The 27,077-nt window shown below is 52.2% G+C and overlaps 1 protein-coding gene across 1 annotated transcript in view; it reads left to right on the plus strand.

Annotated features, from left to right (window-relative positions):
* Positions 1–26,632, plus strand: part of Itsn1 (intersectin 1) — a 157,874-nt gene extending 131,242 nt beyond the window's left edge. The window contains exons 29-39 of the mRNA XM_051191893.1: positions 10,108–10,229; positions 11,669–11,775; positions 14,727–14,910; positions 17,620–17,718; positions 20,002–20,169; positions 21,018–21,230; positions 22,660–22,781; positions 24,002–24,084; positions 24,379–24,462; positions 25,007–25,180; positions 26,468–26,632. Of these exons, the coding sequence (XP_051047850.1) occupies positions 10,108–10,229; positions 11,669–11,775; positions 14,727–14,910; positions 17,620–17,718; positions 20,002–20,169; positions 21,018–21,230; positions 22,660–22,781; positions 24,002–24,084; positions 24,379–24,462; positions 25,007–25,180; positions 26,468–26,616 (1,505 nt within the window). The 3' untranslated portion in view covers positions 26,617–26,632. The remainder of the gene's footprint in view (positions 1–10,107; positions 10,230–11,668; positions 11,776–14,726; positions 14,911–17,619; positions 17,719–20,001; positions 20,170–21,017; positions 21,231–22,659; positions 22,782–24,001; positions 24,085–24,378; positions 24,463–25,006; positions 25,181–26,467) is intronic.
* The last annotated feature ends 445 nt before the right edge of the window (positions 26,633–27,077 follow it).

Below are 27,077 nucleotides of genomic sequence, written 5' to 3' on the forward strand. Positions count from 1 at the left end.
CTTCAGAGGGCTGACGTGCCTCAGTTTCCCCTCTCCTGTCTCTCCCTGTCTCCCCGCCCCCCACACACACACACGAGGAACATGGCCCCTGCCTGGTGATAAGGCTGTGGGCATTGGAAGACGGGCAGGTGTGACGCCTGCTTTTGAGCCTGTAGAAGTGGGAAGAGATGCCAGCAGGCAGAATCATGGTGACGCTGTGATAAAAAGCCAGTGCTGGGAGTCCGCCACAAAGCAACTGTGGCTTCTAAGTTTCCCTTCCTGGCTGCAGATAGACCGTGGTGCCAAATATAGGGACACCGCTTAGATACACACCAACCTCAGAGTGGACGCCGCCCACCTGAAGACCTTTCTGGAAGGTGTGAGAGTCAGAGCCCACATCTACACTCTCGGGCAGCATCCTGGGCCCGTATGTTGGGGAGTGACAGTTGGCACGGACGTGGAACCGTGCCAGATTCAGAGACTTTCGTCACCTGGCTGTGCCCTACCTGTCCGGTCTCAACTAGCCCCAAGCCTTCTTTGCCCCCATACCCTACACGCACCGCCTTCCTGGAATTATTGCTTCGAGTTACGCCATTGGTGCACTCCAGCAGCACGTGCCCTGCTCCTGCCGCCCCCTTCCTGCTCTCTGCCGTCCTCCCCACCGGGTTCCCTTGCCATGAAGTCCTTTCATTGGAGACACGTGTGGACGGACACTGGGTAACTCAGACACTCTGTCACCATGACAGGGCCCTAAGGAGGACGTCACAAGGGGGGAAGCCTTGCTTTGGCCACTGGTTAGCACCCTCAGCTGCAGTGAGCCCAGCTTGCTTCATGGCTGACGGCCTTTGGTAACGTGGGATACCGTGGCAGTGTGAGAACATGTAGGGTTGGCTCTCTTATCCCCATCAAGGCTGAGGAACAGGAAGAGGCCCGGGACCAGGTACCTGTCAAAGGTGTGCCCGCATCCTCATCCTCTAACTCAGCCACCTTCTAAGTCTCCAGAGCCTCCTAGAAATGCTAGTAGGTTGTGGTCATGAGCTGATCAATGGCTGGTTCCCTACTGGTCCTGTCACCTGTCAGGAACTGGATGCACCCGTTGGGGACTTAGCACACGTGAGCCTTTGGTAGATGTGTTTGGGGGTGGGGGAAGGGTATCGGCCAAGTGTTAGATATGCTCATATCCCTCATCAGACTGAGTTCTGTCATATCCCCATCAAGAGCCTCACAAAGAATCTGGCGCGTGCTGTTTGCCTGTGATCCCAGCACGCGGAAGGCTGAGGCAGGAGGATTATGATGGGGGTTGGGGACTTACTTAGTCTGGGCCGCATAACGAAATGCCGTCAGCAGTAGATAAATCGGGCTGGAAATGTAGTTCGGTTGGTAGCGTGTTTACACAGCATGCATACAGCCCTGGGGTCAATCCCCAGCGCCACACACATAAGCAGGCGTGGTGGCGCACCGTGATCTCAGCATTTGGAAGGCAGGTGCAGGGGATGAGAATTCACCCTCGGCATGGGGAAGTCTAGGCCAGCCTGGGATATACAAGACTTTATTTTAAAAGAGAGAGAAAGAAAATATAAGTTAAATAATAATTAAAAAAATAACCACCTGCAGAGTTAGGGGTGTGGCTGGGTGGTAAAGCTTATGCTTATCGTGGATTCTCTCCCCAGAACCACAAACGGGGGAGTCACCACCAATAGCAATGCCACCCTCCTCCTAGAGCTGTCTTACTGTGGGGTCCCGTCTATTGCTGGTCTGATTAACACACTTGTATTCATGGCATGTCTCCCATGGGCCCTCACTCTTGGGGACTGCGGAGGCCTTGGGTGTTGGTAGCGAGTCCTTATTTGCCCTGTCCCCTCTCCTTGTTCTACAGGCATAGTAGTCCCTTTCCACTGGGCCATCAGTGTACCATCTTCTTCACTTCTTCACTGTGGGTGGCGGGGAACCCAGCACAAGCCTATCCTGGCGACGGCAGCAGAGCTGAAAAAGTTATTTTTCATGGAAAGGCCCTAAGACAGGAAGCATCCTTCGTTTTCATAATTACTTGACTAGTCTACACACTTGCTCCCATGCATATTTGGTATTTAACCCACTATGAGTGTGCTAGCCTCACAGAAGCAACCCTGGTTGGATCCCGTGGTGCTGAAACAGTCAGGAAATGCCTTAGGTTGGAGGTGTCTTGCGTTCCACTGGGGTCGGTTTGTAGAGGCCAGGGTGTTGCCAGACCCTTCTGAAGCCGTTGCCTTAGGGTTGTGAAGTACACCTCCCCATCACACAACCTGCAGATTCTTTTGTGGGCTGGAGCCAAGGGTCTTTTATTTAGATTTATTTTTATTTATGCGTATGTGTGTAGAGTGGTACCTGTGGAGGCCAGAAGGCCGTGTTGGGTCCCCGGGAGCTGGAGTTGCAGGTGTTTGTGAGCCACCGAATGGGAGTGCTGGGAACCAAACTTACGCAGGCAGGGAGCACTCAACTGCTGAGCCATCTCTCCAGTCCCAGGGGCCATTGTATGGAGAAGACTCGTGGCTTTGACCCACACTGGCAGCAGCTCCTGAGAGCCTGAGCTCCAGGGCCAAGCTTGTCCTCGCATAGACCTCCCAGGAAGCGCTGGAGGAGAGACGGTGGGCTCCCTGGGAACACAGGTGGTTCCATTTATGGTCCTGTCTCCAGAGAGCATCTCTGATAGCAGGAATGGCCACTCCTTTCTGGACTCTGCCGACCCATCCACCAAGTGAGAGCGCTGAGTGGTCAGTGGGGATAGTGTGGCCTCACACGGGCCTCCAGAGGCCTCCAGAACAGAACGTCAGGGCTTCAGTGGGCTCTGGGGGTGCGGATGGCCTTTCAGGCACAGCATTCTGTCATCATAGCTGTCAGGTGACTGCTCTAGTGGCCAGCCCTGGGTGGCTTCAGCTGAGCAGCTGTGGAGGCCCTCATGTCCCATGCACTGGGACAGCTATAGCTTCCGGTCCTTGTACTCTCCTTTCTTGGCATTGAACCATCTTTTCTCTCCAGAGTAGAGCGTTCCCTGTGCCTGAGCTGGGAACCACTCAGAGCCTTAATGATGGCCACAGGTCTTCCCTGAGAGTTAGACACTGGCAGTTCCCAAGCACCCTGGGTGACTCCAGGGTGCAGCCATACTCCAGGACCGCCACCTCCTTCCGTCTATAGTCAGCTGCTGCCGAGATCATCCTGAAACACAGCCCAAAACTCTGTCACGAGCCCCAAGTGGGCTTCCCTTCTGATGTGGTCCCAGTGTTCATAGGTGATAGCTCTAACCCTGGAGACCCCGGGATGTGACCGAATTTGGAGTTAGTGTCTTCAAAAATGTATTTAAATATTACGATGAGGCCTTCGGGGTGGACCCTATTCTAATATGACAAGTGTCCTTTTAAGAAGAAATCACCATGGGTTCTGTGGAACATGGGAAGGAGACATGATTATAAACCCAGGAGAGGTGAACCCTGCCAACACCTTGACCTGACCTTCGACTCCAGCCTCCAGAGCCGTGAGAAAGTAAACTTCTATTTTTAAAGCCACCCAGTCTGTCTGTCCTTGCCACCGGGGCCACCAGCAAGGCGAAGATGAACGTGGACTCTGGCTCTGCTTCATTTGCAACCGGGGCTCTACTGACTTGCCTGTCTTCTCCATGCCTCCCTTCCCTCATCTGCTCATCTGGGTCGCGGGATACTGTTGGTGAGGACCGAGGCGACACATGCGCAATGTCTGCAGCCTCTGGTTCAGCGTTGCCATTTGCCAGCGCCCAGCATCTTTTCTCTTCCACACCTACTCCTCTGGTTCCAGGCACCCAGCTCTGATTTCCTCATTCTCCCACCATCCTGTTTGTTCAGGTTGTCTTAGTGCAGGAGTCTGTAACAAGATGCCCAAGGTTGGCTAAGTTATAAATCTGTCTTTTCCTCAGTTCTTGAGGCTGAGAAGTCCAAGATCCAGGGGATGCATCTGGCAGATCCTCCCGCAGGACTCGCCCCATTCCAGGAGTGTGGAAGGATTAAAGGTCCCACTCGGGAGGAGAGAGCAAGATGTCTGCCACGTGTTTGTAACTGGATCCAACCCCTTAGAAATGGCTGTAAATAAACCCTTACATACCCGAAGGGTTTATTTACAGCCATTGCTAAGGAAACCTACAATCCTGTGGGACAGGGCACACCAAAAGTGAGTGCTCCAAAAGCAAAGCCAGAAGGCATTGCATGGAGACACAGATGCAGCCAAGAACAGAGGAAAATGTCAGACTATGAAGGGCTGTGGTACCCGTGCCAGGAGTCCAGCATCAGGCACAAAGCCGCAATGATACGCTACTCACCACACCCCTAGCCACTGCAGAGCAGGAGATGGACTATCCCTGGGAGGAATTCCATCTCCACCGCTTCTCCATGCTCATTAAACTGCCTGGCAAGCCAGGTAGACCAGATGGCCCTTCTTGGGAGAAGATGACGTTGATTTGGAAGCTATGTGGTGTTGTGTTGTGTGTTTTGTTTTTGTTTTTTTTTTTTTTGAGTTTCTGGGTTTGAGGAGGCTGAATGGACATGCCCAGACAGGCCCAGCTACACAGCTCACAGTGAGTCCCCTAAAACAGGCCAGGGTGGGGTCAGTGCTTAGGGGTCTTGGATGCCATCGGCAGAATCTTCATCTTCTCACCACAGCCCTCCCCTCTCACTAGCTTCTATTCTCTTGTAATATCGACATCAAATCCTGAGAATCTGCAACTCTCCTGTCCTGGGGACCGACGACATCACAGCCATGCTCTTCCAGAGGCATCTGTGGTCAACAAGGGCAGAGGCCAACCCCGAACGCCCGGGCCTCCAGGAGACAAGGACCCAGACACCTCACTCATCACTGACCTCGGTTGGAAGCACAGACAATGCCTTCTAGCAGGAAGTTCAGTGGGGACAGGAAGGGTTCCCACAGCAGCTGTGGTGCAGAGACAGAACCAGAGACCACAGCAAGTCTTTGTCTGCTTTTCTACAGGACAGGGCACCCCACACGGCCCTCTGCCTGGGATGCTGAGTTGTTCATAATGGAATCAATATCCTAGGAGGATCAAGTGCAGCCTGGATGGGGCGGGAAAGGGTAGTTCACAGAGCAAGACAGACTAAGGTCTTGGAGAGTCCCTGCTTCCCACTTGCAGGTCCACTCTAGCGACTCCTGCAGGACAGACAGGCATCCACGTCACATACTTGGCTGATGCAGAACCACTTAGTAAGGAGCTCTGGGCTGAGTGCCCCTCGACACACCACGCTGCCTTCCCCTTGGCATGAAAACCATCGTGCGGGCTCCCACAGCCTCCCCTCTTTGTAGTGTCTCCAGTCTTGTGCTGGTATCGCTACCCCTGTAACGCGGCCTTTTCTACGCCCTGTGTCTCCCATGGGTGTCTCTGTTTACCTCGCTGCACTGTGTGTGTGAGCATACAGGAGCAAGTGCATGAATGTGCGACACCCAGCAACCAACCTCGAGTATTGCTCCTCATGAGCCAGGCACCTCAGTTTTGAGACGGCGTTATCTCAGGGACGCCCAGGGATTGTCAGGTGCTAAGCCAGGCTGGCTGGCTGGTGAACCCCACGAATCCACCCATTTCTGTGCCCCACCTCCCACCCCCAGGCCATACTGGGATTTCAAGTACATTCCATCATTTAACGTATGTTCTAAGGATTGAACCCAGGTCCAAGCAAGGCAGACCCTTCACCAATGGGACCACCCCCAGCCCCACCCTACTCTTTTATGATATATATATATATATATATATATATATATATTATATTATATATGTTTTTTTGAGACAGGGTTTCTCTGTGTAGATTTGGAAGCTGTCCTGGCACTCACTCTATGGGCCAGGCTGGCCTTGAACGCACTAAGATCTGCCTGCCTCTGCCTCCCGAGTGCTGAGATTCAAGGCATGCGCCACCATCACCTGCATGTGTATTTTTAATTGACATTTCCTATGGAGTCTCCCCTCCGCTCCTGAGTTTCCCTGAGGGCACGGATGTTATCTGCTTATTACTTGTGTCCCTTCAACTTCCTAGAGACTTAATAAGTATTTATTGGCCAACTTATTATTATTATTGGGGGTCCTTTATAACAGAAACCAGGCCTGTGTATTTACTTTGCTCGATGTTTAGCCTGCTGTGGGAGCTAATTTGGGTTTCAAAACTGCACTGAAGAGAGGAGTACCTTCCATTTTTTGTGCTAAGTACTTCTATATCCTTTGAAATACCACACTATCTGTGGGCCCATGTGTTCTTTGTAATAAAAAGGAGCTCAGTTCTACTGGCCATAGGGGTGTTGGTTGAGGGGGATATGATGATCTGTGGGGTCTGACATATTTTCCAAATCTCTGGGCCTTTCAAAAGGGCATTATAGCCCTGCCCCTTTCATAAATAGATAAAAGAAAATGATATAAACTTGGGAGCCTACATGAGGAATTTCCTGTGGACTTTATGGGGGTTGTGTTGTGTTTTGTTTTTTTAACTATTTGGAGTCCTTGAAGTATTATTTCAGCTGTGAACCAATCTTAGTTTTGAGACACCCTTCATCTCTGCTCCGCAGCCATGGAAAATCATTCACTATACTTTATCCCTGAATTTTTCAGTCAGTAAGCTGTGTATATCTTGGTACCCGAGGGAGAAAACCACACCCTTCTACCCCCTAAAGAAAAGTTTTAATTTGAAATGGCTTTTCCATTTGTCCTGCTTTGAAAAATGAGGTTTTAAGAACCTCTTGCTTTTCTAAATACTAAGTTTTAAAAGGAAGGCTATTTTGGAGTTTAGGATCCCTTTTTCGAGTCTCTCGTGGTTCTCTGGGTCTGGAACTCAGCCTTCACAGTATCCCATGGGTCAGTTCAGTGACTAAAAGTCTATCTCAGCCCGTGTGGTTGCTTCATAATGTGGAGACAAACCTTGTCACAAAATCTTTGCCATTGGTTGTGTTCTGGGTCCAGAGGCCAGTGTGGCCATTCCGCGACTGCAGAAAGGCTGGAGTTAGCCTTGCATGGGGTGGAACTCAGGAGTTAACAGTCCAGATGCACCAGCATCCCCGAGCTCTCGGTCTGGCTTGGGTGCTGTGGGTGTGGAGACACAAAGGCTGGCCAGTCCAGACCCAGGTGCTCAGCAGCCCTCAAGTGCATCCAGAGCTGGCCCGGCCGAGACAGGCGTCCCTGTACCTTCCGCTGTTCTCAGAGGAGCTTCTAGAATCCACAGAACCTGTCATCTCTTCCAGTTAGGACCTCATTTCGGGTTCTTGGTCATTCTTGTGTCTTCTGGTCATGGCACTTCCTCGTAGAAAGTAGTTGGTGCTGTGGGTTCTCTGTCCTATGTGTGTAGTACATTAGTCCTGGGCCAGCCTGCCAAATTTCAGCCAATGCTTTCTTGTTAGTCTTGGGAGTGGAATGTAATAGCCTGACCTGGTATGCTAGGACAATGGTATTAGCTTACAGGGGCAGTACCCCCTTCAGCCTTGGCCTAGGAGGCAGGGGAACTCCTCACTAGAGGAGGAGCCACCGCCTGCTCCAGTTTTGAACCATCGAATCCCCAAGGTCTGATGTGGCCTCTGGAAGACAAGCACCTCATTTTTATCCTGAGTCCCCAGCAGCATAGCTGGTCCCAAAGTCACCGTGGAGATCACAAACTCGCCAAATGAAGGGATGAGAGCCACAGGCTCTTTTCCCTCATTTGTTTGGTGATTTTGTTGTTGCTGTTGTTTTGCTTTGTGTTTTGTTTTACTGTTGAGACAGGGCCTCACTAGCTAGTCCTGGCTGTCCTGGAATTCACTATGTAAAGGAACCACCTGCCTCTGCCTTCCAAGTGCTGGAATTAAAGGCGTGTGCTACCATGCCCAGCTTGCAAACAGGCTTTTGAAGCCAATAAAATTGTGTGCAAAATGTGTGTGGGTGTTTCATGTGGCATACAGGGGTTTGCCAGGAACAAACCTAGAGGACCTATCAGATCTCTCCAAGGCAACGGTGACCTAAAGGGATGTTTGTGAGACTTGCCTGTCCGCTGCTGTAAACACTTCAGTACAGGGCTGCGTGAACGTAAACCACCGCCTTGCAAGAATCCCGCCAGCCCTAGGACAGCAATGCCTGGGAAGCAGCAGGAGACTGTCCATGAGAGGTCACAAAGGCAAGGGCCACATTCAGCCACTGAACAAGAAATGGCCTGAGTCTAGTGTCCTCGGACGCACTCTTAGGACAGTGGGCAAAAATAGGGCAGCGCCTGGATTCAAAGTGTTTCCTAGGTGACTTCCCCAAGAAAAGTTAAAGTGCAAAGAAGTCGGGGTGGGGGGGAGGGAGGGTCTCTCAGTGTCCCATAGCCAGTGCTCACTCACCCAGCTGTGGGGACACTCGGGGCTTGCTTCCTTCTGGGAGGCATTGCTAAGACAGATGTTTCCGGAAGACAGCGCCATGGGCAGAAAGAAGAGATGAGTCACGTGGGTGGCTGAGCAGGAGGCCCAAGTTCAGAGCCAAATTCTGGCTGTGGAGTCACACTCACCTTGCGAGGTGACTCCCTGAGGTCTAGCTCGCCCACCCACTGTGGCTGGGTCAAGTCCAGGATGGAAAGGATGGAGTGTCGCTATAATGATAGCTCGCTCCTGCTGGCTTCCTGGGCTGCTCTGTCCCAGTGAGAGAAACCACACCATGCGGGAAGGGAAATTGGCCAGGGAGGAAGCAGAACTGGGGACTGTAAGCCCAGGAGGTAATGTCTGCAGCAGAAGCTGGCAGCTCTGCACGTAGGACTCCTGTGCCCACAAACACCCCTTGCCGGGAGTGGAATCTCCACGGAGCCCCTGGCAGTCCCCAGCAGCCTCCCCAAACCTGAAGGCTCACCGGAGAGCTTGTCAGAGAGTCTATTTGGCAAAGTTCTGGTCGTTTGTTTACAGGTTCTGCCAGGGCAGCTCTGGTGGTGGAGGGACCACACGTAGGACACTCACTGGGAAATGCACAGGGTCCTATGGCGCCCTCTGGTGACAGGTCCTAGGAAGGAGGGAAAGGAAAGTGAGTGGGACTCAGCCCCACCCACCACCCCCAACTCTCAGAGCGCGTATGTTACAAATTCAAGTTCCGCGATTAACTAGAGACCATCTAATAAAAACAGGTCTATGTGTGGGACCGCTTTCATGTATAAAAAGGCGGGGCCAGCTTGCTCCAGAGAGTGGGTGCTGCCTAGGCAGGGGATGGGGTGCACTGATCAGCCACAAACGGAACTCCAAATAACAAGCTGAGTGAACAGAGTTGAGAGCCAGCTGTCTCAGGCAGCTCAAGGGCCGTTCCTTCCGGCAGCTGTGGCCCCCTACAAAGGCCTGATGGGAGCTGCCTGTGGCTGGCAGGCCTTCCCACTCTGCCTGAGGCTTGCTGTTGGTCTTCCACGGACACAGGACGGTGCCCTTGCCTGGAGAATCTTCCCAGTCCTGTCGGGATGCATCTGCCCGGTCCTCTCATCCACCAGGAGCCTTGGCACAGTTACCACAGCCTCTAAAAGCCTGGGGATAGCATGCACCCGCCCTCCTGCAGCTTTGTGTGGACAGTGGAGTCTTAGAGAGTGGAACAGCCTTTGGACCAATCCGGGCTTGGACTCTGTCCCTTACCACTGTGGAGGGGAAGGACCCACGGAGAGTTTACCTTGGTGTGCTTGTCTGCGCCATGAAACTGATTCTGGAACCTCAGAGAAGCCCTCGGGACAGTGGTCAGCACCAGCTCCTGGCCTGTGGAAGCTTCCATTGTGCATTGCGGGGTGTTAGCAGGTCGTTTAACCCTTCCCGTGGCTTGTGTGCTGCCTGTGTTTTCGACCACAAACTGGATGGCCAGAGACAAGTGGAATTTATCTCTTTTACAGTCCCAGGGCGGGGAGTCTGAAATCAGTGCGGGTAGGGCTGCGCCTTTTCTCTCAAGCTTCTAGAATTGACTTCGATCTGCGGAGATCTCTGCTTGTGACCATGTCACTCCAGTTTCTACACAACCGGGAACTGATGAGGCCATGACATCCCCTTCACACACACACACACACACACACACACACACACACACACACCAGTCACAAGACCCTGGGGCGTCTTCACTGTGGAGCTACAGGCTTCCCCAACCTTGGACTAAATGTTTCCCTAACTGGTTGTGTCTTCCAGGGTGCTCAGACTTACACCTCTTAGATATGTTGACCCCAACGGAGAGGAAGAGACAAGGGTACATCCATGAGCTCATTGTCACAGAGGAGAACTACGTTAACGACTTGCAGTTGGTCACAGAGGTACAGCGGCCCTGGAAGGCTGGCGGTGGCTGGGGTGGGGGGAGAGCTGGGGGCTCTGCTGAGAGGGCTTATGTCCCGACCCGGCCTGGGGCAGCCTCTGGTCCATGAGGGATATCTGGATAGCAAATGACTCAGAGGTTTTACTCAGGAGGGGGGATGGTCACCTTTCCCCTTTGGGCCACCCTGTAAATCAGAGAGGCAGCGCTCACCCAGGGCCAAGGCCAAGAGCACATAGGTCCCAAACTAATGCGTAACGGAGGGGCGTGTGTGAGCTGTGACTCTTGGCTCCAGTCAGGGAAGTTGCATCTCAGTCACCAACTGATTGATGTGATTAAGTCATATAACATCCCTGACCCTCAGTGTTGGCTCATGAGCAGAGGCACTAGCTGCAAGTCTCAAGTTATCTTCGGTGCTGCCATAAACTCCTGAGAAAAATCTACCGCTGAGGCTGACCATGAAGCATGCTCTTCCATGGCTGAGACCGCTGGCCTGGGACGGGCTGTCCTCGTAGGCAGCCAGTGACATGGCACTCTGAAAGGTGTGATGAGCATGTGTAATCCCTGCTAAAAGAAGGTAGCCAGCCTTTTACCCACACACAGTGAGAGTCACCGTGTCCAGACAGAGGGTCACCTTCCACATGAAAAGTCCTGTCGTGGTCTGTAAGCCTGTAACCTAGCAAATGGCATGCCACCGTGATGTCACCCACACGTCCAGGAGGGATAGTGTTTGGTTCTTTGATGCCATCAGAGTTTGGGGCTAAAATGCTAGCCCACAGGGGTGTGGTCAAACTGTGTAGGTATGAGCGCCACCCACTGGCGTATTAATGACTCCTGCAGAATGAGTCTCCCAAGGACCAGCCACAACAGGCCAAGTTCATTTCAAAGACAATCAGAGCAGCCTGTGCCCCAGGTCCCTGTGGGTAAGGGGCTCAGCCACACGGAGTCCCACCTAAGATCTGTAATTAGCTATGAGTTATCTGCCCACCCGGAGCCTGGGAAGGGCCGCATGCAGGTTCACCAGCCTCCCAGCTTCCAGTTGGTGGAGCCAAGTCTCCTCCTCAGAATTCTCCTGGGCTTCTTATCAGACGCTTGTCCCCCCAGGAGAAGGCACAGTCTCTGAATCCTCTCCATTGTGCTAAATATATCTGTATGTGCGTACATGCGTGTGTACGTGTGTATATGTGTGTGTGTACGTGTGTATGTGTAGGCGTGTGTGTACATGTGTGTAAGTGTGTATGGGTGTGTGTGTATGCGTGTGTGTAGGTGTGTGTGGTGTGTGTGCGTGTGTACGTGTGTGTACATGTATGTATGTACGTGTGTGTACATGTATGTGTGTGTACGTATATGTATGTGTACGTGTGTGTATGTGTGTGTATGCATGTGTGTGTACATGTGTTGAGCTAACCGCTTTCTGAATGGCTTCATTTTCTACACCTGTAGATCTTTCAGAAACCCCTGATGGAGTCTGAGCTGCTGGCAGAAAAAGAGGTGGCTATGATTTTTGTTAACTGGAAGGAGCTGATTATGTGTAACATCAAACTGCTGAAGTAAGCCTTCTTCCTCTCTAACCTCCGTAGCATGTAGCCTGCATCTCTGTGTAGTCCGTCTGTCCCTTGCGCGTGTCACCCTGTGTCTCCTTTGCCCCACCCAGCCCGGCTCGTTGCCTGTCACAGTGCTATCACCCTTCTGGAAAGTCGCTGTGGATTGCTCACAGTGGGAAGGTCCTGCCCTGGCCGCAGTGGCAGAATGGTGTGAGCCAGGGCAGTTCTGGCCCCAGGTTGGCTGCGTCCATGTTTGGGGGTTCTAGCCTCAGACCCCGATTCCCAGCAGTGATTGTCTGTCTTGTGAGGCTCTGGGCTGCAGATGGAGAGTCGAATGGCACCCACCTCAGACAAGAAGCTGCCCGAGGCCGCTTACACTTTATATCTGCTTAGTTTGCAGAGGCTGCTATGGCGGGGCCAGAGCTAAGGGACCTGGGTTTAGACCTCGCCTGTTTGGGCCTCAGTTTCCCCGTCTACACACTTAGAGGACTGAATTAGACCACAAAGATTCCCTCAATTTCTTAAAATCAAAATCAAAGCCATCAGAACCCCAAACAGCAGTGCACCTGTGACCCAACTGCCTATTACAGGCTCGACCACCTCAATGCGATCCCAAGCTTCCAGCATCGGGCCTTTGTCAAAAGGCTCAAACCACACCCTGATCCCACAACAATGCCTATGCTCTCATATTCCGGAGGCTTTCGCACAGCACGCTCCTGGTTCACACTAGTACAGAGCGGGCCCTGGCCCCAAGGGAAAAGCCGAGTCCTCGCCCCATCCTGAGGGAGCCTGCCTGCCACCTGGGAAGAACGGGCTGTTTATCCCTGAACCTATGAGCACTGCCCGTGAAATACCGGATGACAATGGTGTGAAAATAGACATCAAGGCTGTCTGCTAAAAACATACGTATAGGGCGATGTTGCAAGCAGGAGGATTGTATGTGTCATCTGTATCCCCAGCACCCACATAAGAACCTTTACCTATATGGAAGCTTTACCTATATAATACCCGGGCTGGGGGACAGAGATGGAGAGTCCTGGGACTCACTGTAACACCCTGGCTGGGGGACAGAGACCAAGAGTCCTGGGACTCACTGGCCAGCCAGTCTGGTTGAATCAGAGAGCTCCGGTAAGAGGCCTTGTCCCCAGAAAATAAGGTGGAGAGAGAGTATGTGGGAAACTCAACACAGCTGGCCTTCACATGCGTGTGCCCGGGCTCTGAGGGCTCCCACTCGGTTCTGCCTTCCCCCTAGAAGGAGTGTCAGAAGCCATGAGTGCTTTATTTTTCCAGCCCCTTTAAACTTGTTTCCGGCAGCTACCTCCTACCCTTTGTTTTAACAGCTAGATCAGTCACAGCCAAGGATTTGGGGGAGGAAAGAGTTTATTTAACTCATGCTTTCACATTGTTGTTCATCTTTGGAGGAATTCAGGACTTGGATGTCAAACAGGGCAGGAACCAGGAGCTGATGCAGAGGCTCGGGGGGCAGGACTTGCTCCCCACGGCTTGCTCAGCCTGCCGTCTTACAGCACCCAGGACCACCAGCTCAGGGGTGGCCCCACCCACAGTGGGCTGGGCCCTCTCCCGAAACCACTAAGAACATGGCCTCCAGCTCGATGCTGTGATTAATTAATTAATTGAGGTCCCCTCCTCTCTGATGGCGATAGCGTGTGTCACCACAGTTGTCCTCTAGAATTTGACGACAAGACCCCGTTGCTGAGGCCAACACATACCCGAGTCACAGGACAGAGAAGTCAAGCTGGTACCGACCTAAAGCTTCGTCCCTCCTGTCTCTAGAAGGTTCTTTGTGACGGTGCTGGGAGAGGAGGGGAGCCGACAGTCTTACTCAAGCTGGAACCCCGCGACCCACGCTGATGACTGGCCTGGAAAAGAAGTGTTCAGTTCGGGGGAAGCATTAGTAGGTGCTAGGACTCTTGACTGCCACTGTCCACTCAGTCAGTACTTCAGGCGAGGCCACAGATGTGTCGCCACCGTTAGTGAACTCTGTGAACTGAGTGCTCTTAGTTGGCCTAGCCCTGCTGCGGATCAAGGCCTCTCATGGAGAGATCTTCCTTCCTGTGAGGTAGCTGCTCATCAGAGGGCTCAGTACCCAGGGCTGTGATTGCTACAGCTGACTCACTGCTTCACATGTCTGGCCTATGCAGTAGAACATTCTAGAAAGGGACTCTCAACTGAACCTAGTAGCAGTAAGCCTTGGTTTCAAGCTGGCTTCCTGGTTACACAACTTGATTCTTCTATAAGGGAGATGGACTAGATTACCAGAGCCCAGGGTCCTGCAGCATCCGTGAGACCAGGGCCCTGAACACTGATTGCAGCAGGTGGACCCAGGAACAGACAGACTCCTTCCTCCCTTCAGCGGCTGTTCCCAGCTTTCAGGGTGGAAACTGTTTGAGCTCATTTGTGTGTGTGTGTGTGTGTGTGTGTGTGTGTGTGTGTGGTTAGTTACCTGGTCTGCTTCAAATTAGACACAGCAACGAAGCCATGTGCAGGAGAGACGCTTCGTGTGATCACTATCTGACTTTGGGGACCTTTGAGAAACAGGATGAGATTGTTGGTGGCAATGGATTTGAAAGTTTGTCTCTCCCTCCCGGTGACGTAACTTCCCTCAGAAGAAATGGGCTCCAGACTGAACCAGCCTTGCACATTCACCATAATGTGTGCCTGGGTGCAGCACAGGGGTCCTCTCTGAGTTAGTAAAAGAAGGAAGAAAGATGTAGGGAACAGCCACCATGCTGGAGAACCCCACCCCCACCCCCAGGCCATCCCTCTCTGTCATACTAGATCCATGTCTTTCTCTGCCCCTTACCTCCCAAATAGGTGTTTTAGTGGCTCTCAGGTCTGTGCCCCCCACGGTCAATCCATTTCTCTGCAACCTGGAAGTGTGCGTGTGTCGGACAGTGTGAAGGTGGGCGACTCACCACCCGCGTTTCCCCGTGCAGGGCGCTGCGAGTCCGTAAGAAGATGTCGGGAGAGAAGATGCCGGTGAAGATGATCGGTGACATTCTGAGTGCCCAGCTCCCACACATGCAGCCCTACATCCGTTTCTGCAGCTGCCAGCTCAATGGCGCCGCCCTCATCCAGCAGAAGACCGACGAGGCCCCAGACTTCAAGGAGTTCGTCAAAGTAAGGAAGCCCGGGGCCATAGGAAGAGCCGGGAGACTTCAGAGTGTCGTCTTGATGTGCTAGGGGGTTCATCAAAAGTCACAAGTGTCTTTCCACTAAGGGCCGCTGGGGATGGATGGACGTCGGGAGTGGCATTGGACTAGCAGGCATGGTTCTCATCCCAGGGGTATGCTTGGAGAGGAGAGCCATCCCTGGGTTTGAAATAGCTCCTGGGGTATGTTCTCAGGTGTTTACGGTATTTTTGAGGGGGCATGCCTAATTTCTTCATTTCATTTTCTTGGCCCATGCAGACAGGGGACCCTTCAGTTAGCATCCCCATTTTCTGCCAGTCTCTGACTTTCTCCCACAGAGGGAACACACAGGGTCTCCATAGCCCCTCGATCCCGGTTCTGGCTTGCTTCCTGTTACTGTGATAAAACACTCTGACCAAAGGGGAAGGAAAGAGTGTGTCTGGTTACCGGTTATAGTCCCTTGTTGTTGAGAGGAGCCAGGCAGGAGCTCACAGCAAGGGTCTGGAGGTAGAAACCAAAGGTCTTAGAGGAATGCTTGCTGGCTTGCTCTCAGACTCGTATCCAGCTACGGTCCTTAAACAGCCCAGGCCCCACCTACTGAGGGGTTGTGCTGTCCAGAGCACAAATGACCCTTCCACATTGTTAGCAATTTTTAAAAAAGCGTGCCACAAGTCAATCTGATGGAGACAGTTCCTCAGCTGAGGTTCCCTGTCCCCAAATATGTCAAGCTCCGCCATCATAACTCCTTTCCAGTGGAAAGTCATGGGCTTGAGCTCTGGGCAGCCCCGGGGACTCAGTGTGAGATACCACAGCCCTGATGTAGGACTAGCAGGCTCTAGAGAGCCACACCCTCCAGGGGACATTGGTGAAGATGATGCCAGGTGGCTCTGTGCTGGACTAGCAGCCCTGGTACTTGGTGTTGGTGGGGCGGGGTGTCCCTGCTAGTCACAGTAGATCCTCGGACAGCATTTACTTCTCTGGGGGGCGGGGGAGAGAAAGGAAAACAGGAAGAAGTAAATGACATCCTATAAACAGGTGTCATTCACTGAAAGAACAGTAAGTCTTTGTACCTCGGGCTTTTTTTGGTGGGGTGGTGGGATGGGGTGGCGGAGGGCATCCTCACCTCAGGAGCCACGCTCCCTGAATCATCACGGTGAGGTATCTCGGTGGCGTCTTGATCAGAGCCGCCACATGCACGATGTTCTCTGCTTTGCTCTGGCCTCTCTCCACACTGAGTGCTTTGCAATGCTAGCCAGTGAGTGAGGCTTTCTGAGGGTAGCCATGGCGGAAAAAGAGGGCTAAGACGTGAGCCAAGGTTGGGATGAAGACGGAGGCTGGGTGCCAGGTCACCAGCGCCACAGACTGCTCCTGGCTGTGGGCAAGGTGACTCCTTCCCTGCCTCAGCTCCAGGGCAGGCCGATGGAAGCATATGGAAGCGTAAGCACGGGCTTGCTGCCCTCCGGTCCCATCCTCCTCACCGTTTCTACCTCCCATGTTTCCAAAACGACGGTGACCGCAAATTGACCCCAGGCCCAGGGGTTGATGGTTTGGGGCGCCAGAACTGCAGGTGTCTGGACATAAGGCATTAAAAACCCCAGGCATCTTTACCGCTGACAGGCTACACACTCCCTTTTGTGGGAGAAGGACTCTTGTCCGCTGGAGGGTCCACAGAGTTGGCGGGAGGTTGGGTGCCCGGGGAGATGGTTCAGGGTAGAGCAGTTGCTGGTTAAGCATGAAGATACGAGCGCCAGCCCCAGAACCTACAGAAAGGTAGGCAAGAGCCAGCTCCCAGAGTCGACCTATGACCTCCCTGTCCACACCCACACCCCCCCACACACACACATGCGTGCACAGGCACACATAAATGCACAGGGACACACGCGTGTGCACACACATAAATAATAAACTTCTTTTGAGTGGTAGGAGGAAAGACACCAACAGCCACTGGTGAAGACACACATCAGGGCCCACCGGAGACTGGAGTCTTTGTCCTGGGGTCTCAGCTCTGCCATCTAGCTCGGCCCAGAGCTCCTGGAAGCCTGTGCAGGAATCAGATGCGTCTGAAATCAGACGCTTGTGCCAGTCTTTCTGGCGGGAATTTTGCTCTCGTTGGATTTGACTCCTCTGGGCCCCTGGGAGGAATGGAGCTGGGTAGACTCTCTCAGAGAAGGTGTGCTGAGTCTGGAGGCAGGGTGTGTATAGGTGGCTTCTGAGGGTCTCCATCTGTCTTAGTTAGGGTTTCTAGTGGTATGAGGAGACACCCAGGCCACAGTTACTCGTATAAAGGAAAACATTTAATTGTGATGAGGTTCAGCCCATTCTCATGGTGCAGTATGTCAGCACGCAGGCAGACACGGTGCTGGAGAGGGAGCAGAGAGCTCTTACACCTTGCCTGAAGGCAACAGGAAGTGGTCTGGCTCACTGGGTGTGGCTTGAACATATACGCGACCTCAAAGCCCGCCCCCACAGTGACGCACTTCCTCCAACAAGGCCACACCTACTCCAACAAGGCCACACCTCCTAACAGTGCCATTCCCTTTGGGGGCCATTTTCTCTCAAACCACCGGACTGTCCTTCATCTGCAAATGGCTTCATCCTGGACCATGACAGCCGGACAGAGCCTTGCAACTCCAGGCTCCTCAGTTACCGTCCAAATGGATATTTTTAATGCACATTAAAAAAAAAAATTCTCTTTCAGAGACTGGCGATGGACCCTCGGTGCAAGGGGATGCCATTGTCCAGCTTTATCCTGAAGCCTATGCAGCGTGTCACAAGGTACCCGCTGATTATTAAAAATGTAAGTACGGCCAACTGTGTCTTTGCAGGCAGGGGCAGGCTGGGCGGGGCAGGGGGTGGCTAGCCGTGGTTTCCCAGCCAGTACACCTGGAACTGTCATTTGGAAGTCATGTGCCCACAGGGTGCTGAAGCCATCTGCTTGTTAACTGGGAAGAAAAAGGTGGTCCTGTGTGGAAAAGACTAGTAGAACAGCCTTCAGATGGCAACCAAGTGGCTTCCAAGCCAGAGGATGAGAGTTCCGTTCCCGATGCTTTCCCTCGGCTGGCACGGTGCCTCTGCGTAGAGTTTGGAGCTCAGAGAAAGGAGCGCGGTTCCTGGCCTGTCTTGGGAAGGCCGATGCTCCTCCCCATTCCAGATACCTGTTTTCCTCCTGGCCTTTCAAGAAAGCCAGTTTCAGAGAAAACAGAGCTGTGTTTCTAGGTCCACACCTGAAAATGAGCAGCCAACTCAGCTGCCGTCTGAGCCGTAGCCAGAGGGAAAGGAACCCTGGTTCCCCGGGGAGGTAGAGGTTGGTTCCTTTATCTGAGAAACCTAACTGTGGGAACAGGTGTGCTCATGGCTACTCTGAGACATGGGTGCACACACACACACACACACACACTAGAACACAGTTGTTGCTGCTCTGAGGAGCCATCTGAGAGAAAGGCCCAAGAGCTGGCACAATAGAATAGAGTTGGGGATAGTATGATAGCTGAGTTTTTCAAAGATTGATTTTTATTTGCAATGTAGGGTTTTGCCTGAATGTGTATCTGTGTACCACATATGTGAAATTCCCCCAGAGACCAGAAGAGGGCATTGCACCCCCCCAGAACTGGAGTTTTTGTGAGCCACCATGATGGTGGGTGCCGGGAATTGAACCCAGGTCCTTTGGAAGAGCAGCCAGTGTTGAGTCACATGCCCAGCCCCCAAGACTAAATGTTTTTATAATAGTGAGGGGGGAGAATTCTTAGCATGGCTTCAAAACAAAACTTTATTTAAAAGTTTTTTATTTTGAGATCAAGTGAGCCAGAGAGCAGCTGTGCATGTGCAGCGGGGGGCGGCAGGCGGGGACATTGCCGTGCACACATGTGAAGATCAGAGAACAACTCAGTTTTCAGGGGTCAGGTCTCTCCTTCGGTGTGCCAGGCTTCTCTCTGTGTGCTCTCACTAGGGAGTCATCTTCTGGCTCCCAAACCTAGAGTCCTAGCATTATAAAAGACTCTAATCCAGGACGCTCGCTCGCTAAGGAAAGTAATTAAATAAACACGGTAGATTTGTGCCATGCAACTATTTAAGACTTCTCCGTTGCTGTTGCAGCCCCTGCCTGGACAGGGATCCAGCCCTTCAACAACCTCACAAAGGCAGTGCTATCGCACACACTTAGCTAGAAAGGTCTGCTCAGGATTAAAAAAGAAAAACCAGAAACTAACACCAGGGAGGTGGCCCAGGCAGTAAGTGCACGGGGCCTCTGTGTCCATGTAAAAAGCAACATGGTTGCACACACCAGCCCTGGGGAGGCCCTGTGGGGTGTCCTAACTGGCCTAACCTAATTTCCGAACCTCAGATGCCATCAAAAGATTCCGTATCACAAACAAGGAAGATGACTCCTGAGAGACCACAGTTGAGGGCGCCTCCGGCCTCCACTCACTAGCAAACACATACATACAAACATACATACACACGTGACCTCACACATACTCAAGACATCCGTATTTTCTCAGGGAAACCATCTGCATTGATTTTGCATAGGTGCAAACAGCTATGCATATTCTCTATAGGGGACATGAGTGCGTGGTGTGTGGCACCATTCCACCCCACCCTAAGGTGCCCTGTGTACTCATGAGTTAATACGATGATAACACCATGATTCCGTCCCGGGTTCCCTCAGGCAAGGGAGCAGGGGCAGGACAGCTGCCGGCACAGGCAGGGAAGCCTGGCTTCTGTTCCTGGCCTCCGGCTGAGTTTCCTTCTTTGTGAAATAGAGTGAAGATTTTCCAAGAGTCCCTTCTGGCTACACTGTTCTATATGCCGCCTAAGATCTGGGATGCTTGTGTGTGTGGTTTAGCGTTCACGCTGGGAGTTAGCAATATGTAGGGCAGGTCACAAGGCTGTGAGGTTGTGCTTAAAGGCTCAAGGGCAGGGCCATTGCCTTTCTGCCAACAGAGAGTGGCTATTGCTTCCGTCATGGCTATGGTGGGCACCAGGCAGGAAAACACCGGCTTCCGTGACCATGGGGCCAGCTCCATCCGCACCGCCCTGTGGAAAGTGGCCTGGCAAGGCTGTTGTTCTTTGTTCTCCCGTGCAGATCCTAGAAAACACTCCTGAAAACCACCCTGACCACAGCCACTTGAAGCACGCCCTGGAAAAGGCTGAAGAGCTGTGTTCCCAGGTGAACGAAGGGGTGAGAGAGAAGGAGAACTCGGACCGTCTGGAGTGGATCCAGGCCCACGTGCAGTGTGAAGGCCTCTCTGAGGTAGCCACCTGAGGGGACCCGGGGGCCGGGGCCACTCCCATGAGAGCATGGTCCAGAGGGCAGCACAGAAGGAGGGGAAAATGGACCACTTTCTTCTCCAGCCCACGGCTCCGCCTCCCGTGAGCCGCCTCTCTGCTGCTAATACAACCCATGCATGTTTTTAGTTTCCATTGTATTATTTCTCGTTGCCAAAAATGTATTTTTTTTTCAAATGGCCTAGCTTCTCTTATGTGTCTTGTTTCTTGTTCAGATGTTCATGCTTCTTATTTGTTTCTTAACACACCTTAAACATATTTGTGTGTTCTTCAACATCTGATAGTCCCGTGCCTGAGGGTCCTGTTCTTTTTCTGTGGTTTCTGGCAGCTCTCACTCAGTGTGCCTTATTTTTCTGTATGTACTGTGATTTTATTTATTTTTTTCTATACCAGCTGTCAGACCCAGGGCCTCTTGCAGGATGGTTCAATGCTGTTTCACTGAGCCACACTGTAAACTACGCTGTTTTTGTTTTGTTTGTTTGTTTTAACTTCCCCTGTGTATATATTTGCTGCTTGAACTTGCATTTCTCCTGAGTGGACTGGCACCCGGCCGCCCTATGTTATTTTTAGAGAAAATGTGGGGATCACGCCGAATAGGTGAATTACAGCTGCGGTCTCGTGTGAGGGCTCCTGCTGGTCACAGCATGTCCACCTCCATATACCAAAACAGAAACCAGCGACGCGTTCTTGCTGATGCTTCTGCTGTAGTCCGTCACTTTCCCTCGGACCCAGCCTTTTGGAGAGTCGTTCTGCTCAGTCCTTCACCTCAGCCTTGATTCATCTCTCTCCACCCTGTCTGGTTGCCTTTTCTAGCAACTGGTCTTCAATTCCGTGACCAACTGCTTGGGGCCACGCAAATTTCTGCACAGTGGAAAGCTCTACAAGGCCAAGAGCAACAAGGAGCTATACGGCTTCCTCTTCAACGACTTCCTCCTGCTGACTCAAATCACAAAGCCCTTAGGCTCTTCCGGCACCGACAAAGTCTTCAGCCCCAAATCGAACCTGCAGTATAAAATGTACAAAACGGTAAGGCTAATGCTAGGACACAGGAAGAGGGAGTCTCCAAAAGAAATCCGTTTCTGAAGGGTTTGGGGGAGAAAGCAGACTGGATGGATCTAGGACAGAGTAAGGGGAGGGCTAGGAGGAGGAGCTAAGATAGGTGAGGTGAGGGGCTAAGATAGGGGAGGGGAGGGGCTAAGATAGGGAAGGGGAGGGGCTAAGATAGGGAAGGGGAGGGGCTAAGAAGGGTGATGGGAGTGGCTAAGATGGGGGAGTGGCTAAGATAGGGAGGGGCTAAGAAGGGTGAGGGGAGGGGCTAAGGTAGGGAAGGGGAGGGCTAAGAAGGGTGAGGGAGGAGCAAGAATGTGGAGGACCATTCCTACTGGGGCAGTCCACTTCCCACGGGACAATACAGGCCTGCAGGCTGTGTGCAGGAGCCGCTGTCCCTTCCACACGGCCGCAAGTGCCCTGGCAAACTCCAGAGGTTTGAAACATCTACGCCCTTCCCCCTCTCGGTCAGCGTGTGGCTGGCTTCTGTCAACAGAGCGCCAAGTCCCGCGTGTGCAGGGCTGTTTTGTGTTGGCTTCACTTGGGGAGAAAGTGGTGTGGTTACTGTGGGGTGTTGCTAGAGCCTTTGTATGAAAACCCTGGGGGACTCCTAGATGCGGACAGTTTGCAGTTGAGGATGCAATGCGGGGAAAGCTGACCAGGCCCGGCTTGCTCACTTGTAAGGACTTTAAGGGCACCTACAAAGCGGACATAGCGGTAGACCAACGTCAGCACCAAAGGAATGGTGCTGGAGCACGGGCTCTGCTTCTGCTCTCACAGAAGATCCAGGCTGTTTCCCACACCGTTTGTGACTCCGCCGCCCCCCACCCCTTCCAGCCTCTGTGGGCATTGCATACCTGGTGCACAGACATTCCTGCAAGCAAAGCACTTCCAGGTTAAAAAGTTAGCTTTAACATATAATCTGTATTCTGTATAGTCCGCGTGCTGAACTACACCCTCGACACACACAGCCTTCACTAGATCACTGAGTCGAACACACATGCACGTGCTCCATGTAGTCTACTGGCATTCATGGGCAAACACACACGCACACACACATACACACATACACACACGCGCACACACACACAGACACATGCACACACGCACACATACACAGACACATACACACACGCACACACACACAGACACATACACACACGCACACATACACAGACACATACACACACGCACACACACACGCACACAGACACACACGCACACATACACACACACAGACACATACACACGCACACAGACACGCATACACACACACACAGACACACACACACAGACACACATACACACACAGACACACATACACACACACACAGATACACACACATAGCTTGGTGAACACACAAGAGCCCTGCTTTGTCCTGTAACACCTTTTATCATTACTTTACAGCCTATTTTCTTAAATGAGGTTCTAGTGAAACTGCCCACCGACCCTTCCGGAGATGAGCCCATCTTCCACATTTCGCACATCGACCGCGTCTACACCCTCCGAGCAGAGAGCATAAACGAAAGGTAAGCCCCGACCCCTGGCTAGCAGAAGGCGAGGGCCACTTGTCAGCATGTTCTGTCATCCCCCAGACGCCGTTCTATCGCCTCTGTGTGGAGGGAGGTGTTATACACACTATTTCTTAGAACTTCTCAGAAGTTGGACATCTGGCATGAGGGTTTTGAAATAAAGCGGACCGAAATCAGCTTTGCCCCAGGCTTTCTCTGTCTTTTTCTTTCCTCTCGTAAGAATTTTCCAGCAGCCCTTGGTGTTGAGAGCGCTTAGATCGCCCCAAGTTTCCCAGGTGGTAGAAACCTAAGGGGAAACGGTTTGGGATAAGCCCTGCCCCCAGCCCCTGGGCAGCCATCCGGGTCTTTGGGCAGCTGGTATTTCCCTTCAGTCTTATCTTAGACTGTCCGGGAGCCAAATGGAACAGATCACTTTCTGAAGGGTGAGCTTGACACAAGGCCAAAGACATTCTCAAGAGCATTCATGCCAGGCGAAGATTGGCTAAAGTTGCTGTGCATATGGCAGGCAGAGGAACCCTGCACGCCAAGGCGCCTCCCGCCGTGCACTGTGCTCTTCCGCGTGCGTGCGAAGTGGCTCTTGGGCGATTTTCAAAGACAGACAGACGCCCTGTCTTCCTGCGTCCGCCAAGTGTGCGGTGCTTTGCCGTGAGGGAGGAAGAGAAGCCGAGTGCCTGTCCGTCCTCCAGCGTTTATCAGACTGTCTTCATGGGTGTGGGAGCATGAAGGAGACCTTGCCTACACCCATTGCTTACCGGCAGGGCTGTGGCTCGGGGAATAGAGTGCTTGCCTCAAGTGCACAAAATCCCGGGTTCGATTCTGAGCCCCCCATAAACCACGAGTGTGTGTGTGTGTGTGTGTGTGTGTGTGTGTGTGTGTGTGTGTGGTGCAAGTAATCTCAGAACTCAGAAGGCAGAATCAGGGAGAGGAAGGAGTTCAAAGTCATTCTTGGTTACCTAGTGAGTTCATCACCAGCTTGGAATAAACTATATGGGACCCTGTCTCAAAAAAAAAAAAAAGAAAATGCCTTTCTTACTGATGATTGAGGTAATTATTAGCATCACCTAAGTGTCAGTCTTTCTTGTCTGAGCCTTTGCTGTTAAATTCAAATAAACCAGGTAAAAAGAGTCCTGGAAACAGAATTTGAGCAGACCCCAAGCCGGTTCTGTTCTCTGTTCTGAGTGGGCTGTTTGGCAACATTCCGTCTTTTCCCGTCCAAGGACTGCCTGGGTGCAAAAAATCAAAGCTGCGTCTGAGCTCTACATAGAGACGGAGAAAAAGAAGCGCGAGAAGGCGTACCTGGGTAATGTGCTGCTGAACAGAGTGCGAGCGGGGGTGGGGTGGGGTGGGGGGTGGGGGGCGGCAAGAGACTGGGGGAGGGGGAGAGTCCATCGGGGTCCCTGCAGCTGGGACACGTGCATGCGCAGGAACGGTGGGTGCAAGGTGAGGCAGGATGATGGATGAAGGGCTTATTCCACGAGCAAGAGGTAGGAGGGGGCTTGGGATGCGCAGCAGAGTGCCGGCACGCTAGGAGAGGAGGGTATCAAAGCGAGCGAACGTGAAACGAAGCATTTTGTGTCATTTCCTTGCGGTCTAGTCCGTTCCCAGCGGGCAACCGGTATTGGAAGGTTGATGGTGAACGTCGTAGAAGGCATTGAATTGAAGCCCTGTCGGTCACATGGTAAGGGCCGTGAATTCTGCTCAAGCACTCTAGAGTACTGGGGTGTTCTCTGCCTCCTCCTCCCCAACCAACTGACATTATTTGTGCTATTGCTGTGTAAATTTCCTGCTGGCACTGGATATTCTAGCATTTGTCAAAGAGCCATATGCACACACACACACACACACACACGCACGCATATAAACATATACATACATGTGTATCTGTATTATATGTGTGTGTATATATTGACATACATTTATATACACGCGTGTGTACACACACACACACACGCGCGCGTGCACACAATTGTTTCTAAGTTCTATTGTCCTGCTTTTCAGGAAGACCTGGGAGGTCTCGTTCACAGTATGTGTGGCATGCATTACACACGCTGTATTGTGCACATAGGAGGGATCCGATTTTGAATCTTGATCATGGATTTGTTCTAGATGGGATCCCAAAATATGGGTGTGTCCACCAGATTTCCCGCTTGTTAATCTCAAAGGTTGAGGGGGATATGGGAATGAAACGTGTCCCACCTGGCAGGGGCTTTTGTTCACTCCAGGTAAGAGCAACCCGTACTGCGAGGTGACCATGGGCTCACAGTGCCACATCACCAAGACAATCCAGGACACGCTGAACCCCAAGTGGAATTCCAACTGCCAGTTCTTCATCAGAGACCTGGAGCAGGAAGTTCTCTGCATCACCGTGTTCGAAAGGGACCAGTTCTCCCCTGACGGTGAGTGGGAAATGGCCCGCAGGGACCCTTGGTCCTACCCCACGCCTTACAGGGTGCATGCTTTCCTGAACCCATGCCTGGCGCTCCCAGGGATTTCCCTAGAGGTCAGCTTGGCATGGTACAAGGAGCCAACTGAGTGGGTGTGGGCAGGGAGGGCTGGGCTTCGCTGAGCAGACAAAGACTGTAGAGGTCGGCTTCCCCGCACAGGCGGCTGTGAGGAAGGGCATGCCTAGGAGCCTAGATGTAGTTTCTTTTGTTTTTCTGTCCTTGGCTCATCAAGGCTCCGAAAGTAAAGACACTTGCTGCCAAACCCGATGATTCCAGTTTGATCCCTAGGACTAACATAGTGGAAGGGGACTCTTGTAAGTTATCCTCTGTCTCAACACATGCCATGGCATGTGCACATGGGCAAACAGACACACACACACACACACACACACACACACACACACAATAAGTAAACGTTCAAAAAGAGCAATGATGTAGTAGCCATACTTGCTGGTTCACACCTGTAATCCCAGCATTCAGGAGGCTGAGGCGGGAATTGTGAGTTTGAAGCCAGTGGGCTCCATAAGGAGCCTCTGTTAAACATGTAAAAGATGGGCTGGAGAAATGGCCCAATGGCCATGAGCACTGTCCCCTTGCCAGCTTTGAAAACAATGTTTATGTGTTTGCCTACATGAGTTTGTGTGCACCGCACACATGTAGGAGCCCATGGGAGCCAGAAGATGGCGTTGGATGCCCTGGAATTGTGTGGGTGCTGGGAACCCACATCAGGTCCTCTGGGAGAGAAGCATGCATTCCTAATTGCTGAGCCATCTATCCAGCCCACCCCTGGGCTTCTTTTTAAATACAGACCCTGGGGACTAAATTTATGCCCTTGTGTTTGCAAGGCAAGTACTTTTATTGACCAGTCCATCTCCTTGACCCTATTAATATACTTAAAAATAGACGCAGGATATATTCTGTTTGTGGGTTATCACAATAAAATATATATGTAACAATTAATTTGGGTAGTTGCTATACCCATTACCTTGGATACGTATTATTTTGTCTTACTGAGAATATTTTAAAACTGTCTTTGGTTTTCTAGCGGTGAAATACCGTGGTGCATTGACAGACAACTCCATGGGGAAATAAACGGGAAACAGCAGTGCTGGTCTTACAAGTGGCCTTAGAGGCGGTGGACCCTGGCCGAGCCGTGCCGTACGGGAGCCCAGGGCGACCGATGTCCCCTGTGGAGACAAGGAACTCTTTCTGAGTATGCTTTGCTTTCTCTTCTTCCAGATTTTTTGGGTCGGACAGAGATCCGAGTGGCTGACATCAAGAAAGACCAGGGCTCCAAGGGGCCTGTTACAAAGTGTCTGCTGCTGCATGAGGTCCCCACAGGAGAGATTGTGGTCCGTCTTGACCTGCAGTTGTTTGATGAGCTATAGCAACCCTGGGATGCTCGCGGAGGGCTCTTCCTCTCAAGCCCCCACGTGCTGTCGGGCGGCCAGCCACGGGGCAACGGGGACAGCAGAGACAAAGGTCCCTCACGGCTACTAGGAGTAGTTCTCGACAATCCTGCCCCGTTTTATGAATCCAAACTCTCTTTTCCTTTGTCCTCATTACAGGTCTCATCATGGCTTCTAGAGTCTCTGAGATCCACGACCTCCAGCTAGGTTCCCTTGGGAGCCTGAACCCTTCCCTGGGCTGGAGGTGTGGGTCTGGTTACTATAAAAATAGATTTATAAAGGCAGTGACTGTATTTTGGAGAACATGTGTAGGCCTCCTATTTGTCCCCTCCACCAGCCCCTTTGTAGACCATCTGGCCTGTGATGGCCCGTGAGTGGTGTGTCTAGTCCTAATGATGGAACTGTTGCTGCTTTGGAGTCCAGCTCCCACTGGGAAATGG

This window comes from Phodopus roborovskii, unplaced genomic scaffold (assembly GCF_943737965.1).
Source record: "Phodopus roborovskii unplaced genomic scaffold, PHOROB, whole genome shotgun sequence".
NCBI lineage: Eukaryota > Metazoa > Chordata > Mammalia > Rodentia > Cricetidae > Phodopus > Phodopus roborovskii.